This window comes from Choloepus didactylus, chromosome 2 (assembly GCF_015220235.1).
Source record: "Choloepus didactylus isolate mChoDid1 chromosome 2, mChoDid1.pri, whole genome shotgun sequence".
In the NCBI taxonomy this organism is placed as follows: domain Eukaryota; kingdom Metazoa; phylum Chordata; class Mammalia; order Pilosa; family Megalonychidae; genus Choloepus; species Choloepus didactylus.
In genome coordinates, this window is record NC_051308.1 from 103213109 (window position 1) to 103226141 (window position 13033).

General features: G+C 39.6%; 1 protein-coding gene across 1 annotated transcript in view; it reads right to left on the reverse strand.

Annotated features, from left to right (window-relative positions):
• Positions 1 to 13033, reverse strand: part of ATF6 (activating transcription factor 6) — a 311275-nt gene that overhangs the window by 265277 nt on the left and 32965 nt on the right. Inside the window, 1 exon segment of the mRNA XM_037807081.1 lies at positions 10905 to 11014. Coding sequence (XP_037663009.1) covers positions 10905 to 11014 — 110 coding nt within the window.

Consider the following 13033-nt stretch of genomic DNA (forward strand, 5'->3'; position numbering starts at 1 on the left):
AAACAGACAGACAAAGGTACCCAGTGTTCTTTTTTACTTCAATTGCTCTTTTTCACTCTAATTATTATTCTTGTTATTTTTGTGTGTGTGCTAATGAAGGTGTCAGGGATTGATTTAGGTGATGAATGTACAACTATGTAATGGTACTGTAAACAATCGAAAGTACAATTTGTTTTGTATGACTGCGTGGTATGTGAATATATCTCAATAAAATGATGATTTTAAAAAAAAAAAAAAAAAAAAAAGAAGGGAAAGTTAAAAAAAAAAAAAAAAAAAAAACAAGGAAAAAAAAAAAGATGCAGTGCCCCCTTGAGGAGCCTGTGGAGAATGCAGGGGTATTCGCCTACCCCACCTCCATGGTTGCTAACATGACCACAGACATAGGGGACTGGTGGTTTGATGGGTTGAGCTCTCTACCACAGGTTTTACCCTTGGGAAGACAGTTGCTGCAAAGGAGAGGCTAGGCCTCCCTATGGTTGTGCCTAAGAGCCTCCTCCCGAATGCCTCTTTGTTGCTCAGATGTGGCCCTGTCTCTCTAGCCAAGCCAACTTGAAAGGTGAAATCACTGCCCTCCCCCCTACGTGGGATCAGACACCCAGGGGAGTGAATCTCCCTGGCAACGTGGAATATGACTCCCGGGGAGGAATGTAGACCTGGCATCGTGGGACGGAGAACATCTTCTTGACCAAAAAGGGGATGTGAAAGGAAATGAAATAAGCTTCAGTGGCAGAGAGAATCCAAAAGGAGCCGAGAGGTCACTCTGGTGGGCACTCTTACACACACTTTAGACAACCCTTTTTAGGTTCTAAAGAATTGGGGTAGCTGGTGGTGGATACCTGAAACTATCAAACTACAACCCAGAACCCATGAATCTCGAAGACAGTTGTATAAAAATGTAGCTTATGAGGGGTGACAAGGGGATTGGGAAAGCCATAAGGACCACACTCCACTTTGTCTAGTTTATGGATGGATGAGTAGAAAAATAGGGGAAGGAAACAAACAGACAAAGGTACCCAGTGTTCTTTTTTACTTCAATTGCTCCTTTTCACTCTAATTATTATTCTTGTTATTCTTGTGTGTGTGCTAATGAAGGTGTCAGGGATTGATTTGGGTGATGAATGTACAACTATGTAATGGTACTGTGAACAATCGAAAGTACGATTTGTTTTGTATGACTGCGTGGTATATGAATATATCTCAATAAAATGAAGATTAAAAAAAAAAAAAAAAAAAAAAGACATAATGCTGAGCAAAATAAGCCAGGCACAAAAAGAGACATATTGTATGTTACCACTAATGTGAATTCTGTGAAAAATGTACAATGTTTTATACTGTAGAATGTAGGGGACCTAGAGATACCAATTAGTGGAGGGGGAATGATAATCTAATAAGAACAGATAAACTATGGAGGGTAATCTCAATGTTATGGGAATGCTCAGGAATGATTATGGTTTGTAAACTTTCTTGGATATAGTAAGATCATGTTGGAAGCAATAGAGTTATTTTAGGTTTTTTTTTCTCTTATTCCTTTGTTTTCTTAGGGGTTGTTAATTTTCTTGGGGTATGGTAGGAACATGTTGGAAGCAATGTAGTTATTTTAGATTATTTGTTTTTCTTACTCCTCTGTTTGGACATGGTTTATTAATTTTCTTGGGGTATGGTAGAAACATATTGGAAGCAAAGTAGTTATTTTAGGTTATTTGTTTTCCTTAATCCATTGCTTTGTTTGAAATGTTGTGGGGGTTTTTTTGGTTGTTGTTTGCCTGTTTGTTTTTAATTTTTTGATAAACAAAGTTAAAAAAATGAAAAAAAATCAGTAGAAAAATGGGAGTAAAAAACTAAATGACAAATAGGGTGGGATGGGGCGATGGTTTGGGTATTCTCTTTTCACTTTTATTTTTTATTCTTATTCTGATTCTTTCTGATGTAAGGAAAATGTTCAGAAATAGATTGTGGTGATGAACGCATAACTATATGATCATACTGTGAACAGTTGATTGTATACCATGGATGACTGTATGGTTTGTGAATATATTTCAATAAAACTGAATTAAAAAAAAAAAAAAAAAAAAAAAACTAAAGGATAAATGGGGTGGGATGGGGGGATGATCTGGGTGTTCTTTTTTCACTTTTATTTTTTATTCTTGTTCTGGTTCTTTCTGATGTAAGGAAAATGTTCAGAGATAGATTGTGGTGATGAACACGTAACTATGTGATCATACTGTGGACAGTGGATTGTACACCATGGATGATTGTATGGTGTGTGAATGTATTTCAATAAAACTGAATTTAATAAAAAAAATTTAAAAAAAAGAAAAAAAACAAAAAAACAAAAAAAAACAAAAAAACACTTCAAAAGGTAGGAATTGAAGGAACCTTCCTCAATATGATAAAGGGCATATATGAAAACCCATAGCCAGCAAAGTACTCAATGGTGAGAGACTGAAAGCCTTCCTCCTAAGACTGGGAACAAGACAAGGATGCCCACTGTCATTACTATTATTCAACACTGTGCTAGAAGTTCTAGCCAGAGCAATTCACCAAGCCAAAGAAATAAAAGATATCCAAATTGGAAAGGAAGAAGTAAAACTGTCATTATTTGCAGATGATATGATCTTATATTTGAAAAATCCTGAGAAATCAACAACAAAGTTACTTGAGCTGATAATCAAATTCAACAGAATGGGGTTGTGCCAATTTGGATATATTATGTCCCCCCCAAAAGGCATGCTTTAATCCAATTTTGTGGATTAGGTTGTTTACATGGAGATGCGACTCACCCAACTGGAGGTGACACTTTTGATTAGATTATTTCCTTAGAGGTGTGACCCCACCCATTCAGCATGGGTCTTGATTAGTTTACTGGAGTGCTTTAAAAAAAGCAGACCCAGAACTTGCTGACACTTTGAGATGCTGGCCCAGAGTTTGCTCCAGAGAAGCCAAAAGAGGACAAAATTTTCCAAGAACAGCTGAGAGAGACTTTTGGAGAGATGCTTGGGAGCCGACAGAAATGCTCAGAGACGCTTGGAGTTGCAGACAGTAGGATGTTTGGAGATGCTAAACTAAGGACGCACAGGAGCCAAAACACAACCTGGGGCCAGCAGACATGCGCCAAGTGCCTTCCCAGCTGACAGAGGTGCTCCAGATGCCACTAGTCATTCTTCAGTGAAGGTATCCTCTTGTAGATGCCTTAGTTTGGACACTTCTATGGCCATAGAACTGTAAATTTGTAACCTAATAAACCTCCTTTATAAAATCCAATCCATTTCTGGTATTTTGCATTACAGCAGCATTAGCAAACCAGAACAGGCGGGGTATAGATTAATGCATCTAAGTCAGTAATGTTCCTATACACTAGTAATGACCTAACTGAAGAGGCAATTTAAAAAAAAATCCATTCACAATAGCAACTAAAAATCTCAAGTACCTAGGAATAAATTTAAGGCTGTAAATGACCTCTACACAGAAAATTACAAATTGTCACTAAAAGAAATCAAAGAGGACCTAAAGAGGTGGGAAGGTATTCCATGCTCATGGATAGGAAGGCTAAATGTCATTCAGATGTCAATTCTACCCAAACTGATCTACAGATTCAATGCAATTCCAATCAAAATCCCAACAACCTACTTTGCATACTTGGAAAAGCTAGTTATCAAATTTATTTGGAAGGGAAAGGGGCCTCAAATTGTCAAAAACATTCTAAAGAAGAACGAAGTGGGAGGACACATACATACAGACTCTGAAGCCTTCTATAAAGCCACAGTGGTCGAAACAGCATGGTATTGGCACAAAGATAGACATATTAATCAATGCAATCAAATTGAGAGTTTGGAAACAGACTCCCAGATCTATGGCCCACCAATTTTTGATAAGGTCCCCAAATCCACTAAAATGGAACAGAACAGTCTCTTCAACAAATGGAGCTGGGAAAACTGGATATCCATATCCAAAAGAATGAAAGAGGACCCCTCCTCACACCCTATACAAAACTTGACTCAAGGTGGATCAAAGACCTCAATATAAGAGACAGCAAAATAAAACACTTAGAAGATAATATAGAGAAACATCTTCAAGACCTAGTAACAGGAGGTAACTTCTTAGTCCTTACACCCAAAGCATAAACAACAAAAGAAAAAATAGATAAATGGGAACTCCTCAAAATCAAAAGCTTGTGCACCTCAAAAGACTTTGTCAGAAAGGTGAAGAGGCAACCAACTCAATGGGAGAAAATATTTGGAAACCACATATCTGATAAGAGACTGATATCCTGCATATATAACAAAATCTTACAACTCAACAATAGTACAAACAGCCCATTTATAAAATGGGCAAAAGATATGAAAAGGCATTTTTCTGAAAAGGAAATACAAATGGCTAAAAAACACATGAAAAGATGTTCATCTTTACTAGCTATTAGGGAGACGCAAATAAAAACCACAATGAGCTAACATCTCACACCAGTAAGACTGGCTGCCAGTAAACAAACAGGAAACAACAAATGCTGGAGAGAATGTGGAGAAATTGGAACTCTTATTCACTGCTGGTGGGAATGTATAATGGTACAGCCACTGTGGTAGACAGTTTAGCAGTTTCTCAGAAAACTGGATATTGAGTTACCCTATGTTCTAGTTTGCTAATGCTGTTGGAATGCAAAACACCAGAAATGGGTTGGTTTTTATAAAGGGGGGTTATCTGGTTACAAAGTTACAGTCTTAAGGCCATAAAGTGCCCAAGGTAAGTCATCAACAATCAGGTACCTTCAATGGAGGATGGCCAGCGGTGTCCAGAAAGCCTCCATTAGCTGGGAAGGCACGTGGCTGGCATCTGCTCCAGAGTTCTGGTTTCAAAATGGCTTTCTCCCAAGAAGTTCCTCTCTAGGCTTCAGCTTCTCTCCAAAATGTCAGTCTCAGTTGCTCTTTGGGTGTTTGTCCTCTCTTAGCTTCTCCAGAGCAAAAGTCTGCTTTCAAAGGCTGTCTCCAAAATGTCTCTGTAAACTGCAGTTCCTCTCTCAGCTCCTGTGCATTCTTCAAACTGTCCCTCTTGGCTGTAGCAAGCTCACTCCTCCTGTCTGAGCTTATATAGTGCTCTAGTAAACCAATCAAGGCCCAAACTGAATGGGTAGGGCCACACCTCCATGGAAACTATCCAATCAGAGTCATCACCCACAGTTGGGTGGGTTGCATCTCCATGGAAACACTCAAGAATTACAATCTAATCAACACTGATAAGTCTGCCCACACAAGATTACATCAAAGATAATGGTGTTTGGGGGGACATAATACATTCAAACCGGCACACCCTACAATCTGGCAATTCCACTTTTTGGTAATATACCCAGAAGATCAGAAAGCAATGACACAAACAGACATTTGTACATTGATGTTCATAGCAGCATTGGGCACAATTGCCAAGAGATGGAAACAATCCAAGTGTCCTTCAACAGACGAGTGGATAAACAAAATGTGGTATATACATACAATGGAATATTATGCAGCAGTAGGAAGGTACAAGGTCCTAAAACATGGCAATATGGATGAACCCTGAAGATATAATGCTGAGTGAAATAAGTCAGGCACAAAAGGAGCGATACTGTATGTTACCACTACTATGAACTCCCTGAACAACGTAAAATCAATGCCTTATAATGTAGAATATTGGGGACCTAGAGAGAGACAGAAGCTAGTGAAGGGGAAACGATAATCTAATATGTTCAGATATGTAAATGAGGGTGAATTTAAAGGTATGGGAATGGGTAGGGTAATTGACTGTTTGTTAATGGGATTATAAGTATCAGAGCTGCAATGAAGGTGAACAGGATTGAAAGGTGCGGTCGCAGCTAGGGGCGGGCAGCCACGGAACCCTCTGCGCTCAGCGTTGCTTGAGGGGTACCGGCGGCAGCTCTTCCCGGAGGCGAAGGTGAGGCGGGGGACTTGGCCGAGTCCCCGGCGGAGGCGTGCAAGGTGTGGAGGGCGGCGAGAGAGGGACGCGAGACACTCTCTTTTCAAGGTAGTAGAACAAAAAGCCTTTATTCAGGGGTGAGCACAAGTTATATAGGGTGGCATAGAGGGCGGGGTCGGTGTTAGGGGTGTGGGGTCCTTACATGGCAATGCTGAGGGGATAAAGGCTAGGATTGGTTCTGAGAGGGCGCGGAGGTCGTTTGAAAAGGGCGGGAGTTGCTCTGGCAACGGTGTATGCGCACTGGCGGTGGCGGGAGTTGCTCTGGCAACGGGGAGTGTGCGGGCAAGATAAGGGGGGCGGTTTTCTCTGGCAAGCTTCCTCTAACGGTTGTATTTTGGGTGAGGGAGATGGGGCCTGTAGCCGGCTCCACTTTCTCAGGCCCGGGGGGCTGTGGAGGGTATTACTGCCCATGCCCACTACCCTCTCCAGGGGCTGGCCAGGTTCCCTGGGGGGGGGGGCTGTGGAGGGCGCTACTGCCCATGCCCATCGCCTCCCCCAGGGGCTGACCAGGTTCCCTGGCCCCGGCCCGCCAAGTTGGAACTCAGCACCAGCAACCCGCAGAAAGGGATTGTTCAAAGGCATGTATCCCACAGATCAGCACTACAAATATAGACAGGTGCTTGCATGGTGTACTTCTAGGGTATGACACTGGTACAGAGAGTTGACAACAGAGTTGTATATGGGAAAAATCTACCTATTGCATATTAGGGACTATAATTAATAGGAATACCTTACTAGTACCACACAAATACTAGGGATAAATAATTAATGTCTGAAAAGAGCCATGGGGGTGTTTTGGGTCATGAGAATTGTTTAAAATGGAGAGTGATAGGACCGTACAACTAAGTGATGATAATATGAGATGTTGATTGATTATCATGGACAGAACATACGCTATGTGAAATTAGAAAGCTCCTACTTTAAAAGTCAGGCCCTCGACCTTGAGTCTTGCTCTTGTGAAACTTAAGGCTATAAAAGGGAGGCTAAGCCCACCTATAATTATACCTAGAAGTCACCTCCAGAGAACCTCTTTAATTGCTCAAATGTGGACTTTGTCTAAGCCCAACTCTGCAAATAAATTCATCACCCTCCCCCTGACGTGGGATAGAACCCACCCACCCCCAGGTCAGTGAGTCTCTCTGGCAACATGGGACATGGATTCCGGAAATGAGCCTGACCCTGGCATCACGTGGTTGAGAATGCCTTTTTGACCAAAGAGGGGGAAAGAAAGGCAACAAAAGGTTTCAGTGGCTAAGAGAGTTCAAATAGAGTTGAGAGGCTGTCATGGAAGTTACTTCTAAGCAAGCTTCAGCCAGATATCCCAAATGGTCACAGTATGATAAGCCCAAGTCAACAGTAGTCCCCAAAACCCTAAAGAATACCCAGGTGACTCTATAAAAGTTTCACTCACTAAGTTTATTCTTCAGAAACTTAAATCCTCCAGAGAACACCTATGCCTAAGTCCCCAAACCAAGAGGCAACAGCCTCTTCAATAACATCAACCAGCTGTACCCCCCTTTCCCACAATGTCGACACCCCTTTTCAACATGAACAAGTTAGGGTGGTCACTGCCTAGACCTCTCTGAAGATCAGGAAAGTGTTTAAACTAGAGAAAGGGAAGCAATAGACAAGACAGAATTTAACAAAGGGTTATGAATACTGAATCTCTATTTAATTTTCTTTTTCTTAGTTGCTAGGGTATTAGAATAGCTAGAAGGAAAGAAAGAACTGAAATGGTGGAACTGTAACCTCTAACATTCTTTGAAATTTCTGCTATAACTACTTTTTAAATCATACTTCGAAAGTTATCCTTTTTGCATATATGTTATAAAGTAACCCATAATATTCTTTGAAATTTGCTAATTGTTAAATTTCACTTGGAAAGTTATCACTTCAATGTAAATATGTTATATTCCACAATTAAAAAAAAAAAAAAAAAGGAAAAAAAAATGAGGGGAAAAAGACCAACATGACAAAATAGAAAAGTGGGCAAAAAGTTTGAACTGACAGTTCATAAAGAAATTCAAACATAGGACACATGAAAAGATGCTCAAACACACATAATAAAAGAAATACAAAATAAAACATACTGTGTAGTGATGATGGGAAAATAGGCTCTCTTACCTACTCCCAGTGGGAATGCAAAACTATAAAACCCTCTATACTGGTTTGGAGCTGTTATGTACCCCAGAAAAGACCATGTTTTTTTAATCCATTCTTGTGGGTGCAGACCTATTGTGAGTGGGACCTTTTGATTAGGTTGTTTCACTTGAGATGTGTCCCAGCCCACTCAAGGTGGGTCCTAATCCTTCACTGGAGTCCTTTATGAGAGGATAAAAGGCAGAAACATTTGGAGAGACAGCAGAGAAACATCCAGAGAAGCAAGAAGGACCCACAGGAGCTGAGAGAGAGAGCCACTGAAACCAGAAACCAGGAGAGAAGGACCAGCAGACATCATCATGTGCCTTCTCATGTGACAGAGGAACCCCAGATGCCAGCAGCCTTTCTTGAGAGAAGGTATCCTCTTGTTGATGCCTTAATTTGTATATTTTTACAGCCTTAGAATTGTAACTTGTAACTTAATATAAATCCCCATTGTTAAAAGCCAACCCAATTATTGGTATATTGCATTTCTGCAGGTTTAGCAAACCAAAACCCTCATTAAAGTGGGAAATATGGGACTATCTAGCAAAAGGTACACATGTATTTACCCTGGTCTCAGCAATCCCATTTCTCAGAATATATCTCAAAGGTATCTTGGCAAAAATATGAAGTGACATATGTACAAAGTGATTTACTGCAGCATTATGAGTCCAGAAAAGACTGAAAACACAATAAATATTCATTCATAAGGAAATCATTGAATAAAGTATGATATATCCTTATACTGGAACACTATGCAGTCATAAAAAGGAATGAGGATTCTATACACTGAAATTGGAGTTATCTCTAAGATATACAGCTAAGTTTAAAAAGCAAGGTACAACAGGTATATAGTATGCTACCTTTTCTGTAAAAGTAAGGGTGGAAAAGACAAGGATAGGAACCAGGCTTCTTTAAAAATAGCTTATTATATACTTTTGACTTCAAAATTAAACTAAGTTTTTAAAAATTAAATCATTTGGAGAAAGTGAGGACCACAGAGAATTTCCAACAGTGGCAATCAGATAAAAGCATTGCAAAGGAAGTGATTTTGAACTGGGTCTTAAAGGATGAGTAGGCGTTTTCCAAGTGAGGGAAAAATGGGGCTATTCCAAGGAAAAGGAAGAGCACACAAAAACCTAAGAGCAGAAATCTCACTGTTCTTGCTCACTGTTAGTGTTTGAACAGTGCTTAACACAGTTGCTGAATGAGATTGATTGAGAGCTTAGGAGCTCTTTAGCAGGAGCTCTCACAAAACTAAAGCAAAGGGGAGTGGGAAGGCAGGAAAGTTTAGCAAGAAACAAGACTAGAAAGGTAAGCAGAGGCCAGATTATGGAGGGCAATAGTACATTGGGAATTCAAATTTCATCCTTGTAGGGGTTGGGAAGTCATTAAAAAGTTTTAAACAGAGGACTGATAGAGTAAAAATTGTGATTATGGAAGATCTCTTAAAACGTTTAGAAGATACCTGTGCTAAGGATTGGGAAGGTGGAAGGCAGGCAGGCCAGCTAAATCCTGTTGATTTAAAGTTGTTAGTCTTCCCCTACCGTCTTGCCTTCAAAACTTTATTCTTTTCCATCTGTTTCATTATACCTTATAGTATCCGGTATTTTCTGGTTTATTGTCTTACTGTCTTCCCCCTTGCTATACTCTCTATTAGAATATACATTTTTTGAGGACATGGAAGAACTTAAGATTGTCTGTTTTTATAACTCCTGAGTCATAGAACATAGACTACCCTTTCAATTCAGAATTGCTATACACAATCCCTTTGTAGAGAATTTAAATTCAATGATTTCAAAGTTGAACAAGATGGCAATAACATACAAGGTACTTATTGGGGTGATGCTCTGACAGGTTTGCATGAGGGGAAGCCCCTCATAGCAGGACACCTTCCAGAAGACACAGGGCAAGGCAGCCACCAGAGGGCCCACATACTCTTGGGGGAGAGAAGAAAGGAAGGGTAGGCTGTGCTTACATGTCTAGGCAAGGGTAGAGTCAGCACAGTAGGAGCCTCTGGGCCAGAGAGCTCTGAGGGGCTGATGCAGTGTGGGGCCTTATAAATGCAGGGTCTTAGCTTATCAATTGAGAGAAGACATTGGGCAAAGTTTCATGAGAAATGCTAAACAGGCTAACTCTAAATGGCTTATTTGGGCTAGTTGTGAAACAGTTGGATGTGTAAGAATATGAGTTTGGCACTAGCAGACTTTTCTAATGGACTCAGGCTATTTTGAAGAAGTAAGCAACACACAGGACCACTTCACAGAGGCCATATTTGGCTCATATATATTACACTCTTGAATGGGCTGAGCCTGGTAGTTCTTTCCTTAAGAATGCTTCTGCTCTCTTCCCTGAGGCCAGTACCTTAGCAGGATTAGGTTCTTTTGGAATGGGGAAAGGGAAAAATCTAAGTAGAAAAATTAAATTAACTTTTCAGTATATTTTTCTGCCATAAATTGAGATATCTTCATTCCTTCAGTTTCTACATCTAGTCCATTACTAAATTCTGGTGATTCCATTAAGTTTATAATAGCTTTAGGATTCAACTTCTTTTCCCCTGCCAGACTATCATCATCTCACCTGAATTAAGTCAACAGGATTTAGTGGCCTCTCTGCCTCCCAACTTCACAATCCTTAGCAGAGGTATCTTCTAAAAGAGTCTCAGATTTCTGAGAATTAAATGATATAGTAACTGTAAAATACCAGGCTGATAAGAAGCACTTAATAAATACTAACTGTCCCCCATATATATATTTTCTAAATAGCACTATAACCAAAGTTTTTGTAACATATTGGTTACTTACAGGAACATGCTGAGTTGAAGAGTAAGAGTCTACTGACCGAGGAGATGAAACTGAACAACTGGAGGAGGCTGGAGAAAGTGGTGGCTGAGGTTCTGCCTTAATATCTTTAACTGAAAAACATGAAGTAAAATTTTCCCACTGGACAATATAAATTCAGATTAAAATGAACAATAAAGAAGGTAAAATCTACTCTTAAAATTTAGTCAATTTTAATATTGTCTCATCATTTGTAACAAATGTACCACACTAATGCAAAATGTTAATAATAGGGAAAACTGTGTGTGCGAGCAAGGAACTCTGTACTTCCTGCATGATTTTTCTCTAAACCTACAACTGCTCTAATTAAAAAAAAAATTTTCAATCAGATATGGATGCTAAGGTAAACCAAAATACATCATTAAGTGAAAAATTCAAGATGCAGAATAGAGTATATAGTACACTTCCATTTGTGTATTAAATTATATATGTGTATGTACATCTGCACTGATTCTCTGGAAGGATAAACATTAAGAAATTGGAACAGTGGTTGTCTGTGGGAAGCAGAATTTTTTGGCTGAGGAACAAGGGTGGAAAGAAATATTTTTCTACTCTGTAGACTTTTGAACCTTTTGAATATTATACCATATACAAAAAATAAGGAGAGTCAATACATTTTTAAAAATAAGAAAAAGAATTCTTTTGGAAAGCATTTTTGATAATATAATTAAAACTTATAAAAATTTTCATATCTTTTGAACTTTTAATTTTATTCAATAAAAATGTATTGAGCAACTATGTGCCAGGCAGTGGTCCTAAGTGTCAAGACTATAACAGGGGTTGGGGAATGGGAGGAAAATTTCTACAGCAAACTGTGTTTTCCAAAGTTAGCTGCAAAATATCTACTCTCTCTCATGATCTACAGTGTCATCTTGCTACTTCTCTATCAACAAGTAGTGTTTATTTCCCTTCACCCTAAATCAATTAATCGAGTATCAAAGTGACACTTAGTGAATTCCCAGGCTGGCTCACATAAAGCAATGCAGCTTCCACCTTGTTTGCTGGAACAATCATGCTTAGAGCCCTTGAAGACCAGCTACCCTGAGACCACAATGCTGTGAGGAAGCCAAACTTCACAGCAAGGCCAGGTGTAGGCACTCCCATTGGCAGTCCTAGTCTTCAAAACATCCCAGCCCAGCAAGAAACATGGGAGTAAAGAAATCTCAAGATGATTCTAGGCCCTCCAGCCTTCAAGAAATATTCCCAATTGAAGTCTGGATATTGTGGAGAGAGCCAAGATCTCTTCTGTACCCTCTCCAAACTCCTGACTCACAGATTCCACAAGCATAATAAAATGATGGTTGTTAAGCCACTGAGTTTTATAGTAGTTTGTTACACAAAAATAGTTACCAGAACATTGAACTGTGGAGCCCATATTTATGACAGAAGAAAGGCAACAAGCAAGATAAATGAATACATAGAAAGAAGAGGAATATGAAGTGCAGGGGTGGGGAGGATCGCAATTTAGATGGGTGAATGTGCTAGTATTTATCCATTGTGTCTCAACTCAAAATTCACCTCCTGTAGTCTATCATGCAAATTAATACATTTCCCAGCTGGCCTCCTTTTGGGGTCTGTCAATAGGGGATACTAGAAGGTTGTTAGAAGGAGACAGGCTTTCTTCATCCTCCTGTTAACTTCACCCCAGCAGCAGCAGTTTGCCTGAGGTTACAGCTTCTTTCAGCACATCCAAACCCCACCTCATAAGGCCCCCCTTAAAGATACTAGCATCAGCCCAACACTAACTCCTCCTCCTCAGAAGTCTGTGTATGAAATACATGGGACCTTTCCTCCAAGCTCCTAGGTTCTGGTAACCCAAGCCTCTTTCCTCTAATTACCCAACCCTACCTGGTTCCTAGGTAGATAAATATCTTATAGAGGTATTATTTATAATTTAAAATCAATATTTCTATTTCTGATATGAATTCTTTAATCATTCATTATGCTTCTGAAACATAACCATGATTCTTTACATCCATTTTGGCAAGAAATTTACTTATACATTGCCACACCAGAAGTGTATGGATACCTAGTCCCTGGAATCTTTTAACCTACCAAAGTAACCAAATAACCCCTCCTAATTTTGAGTATTA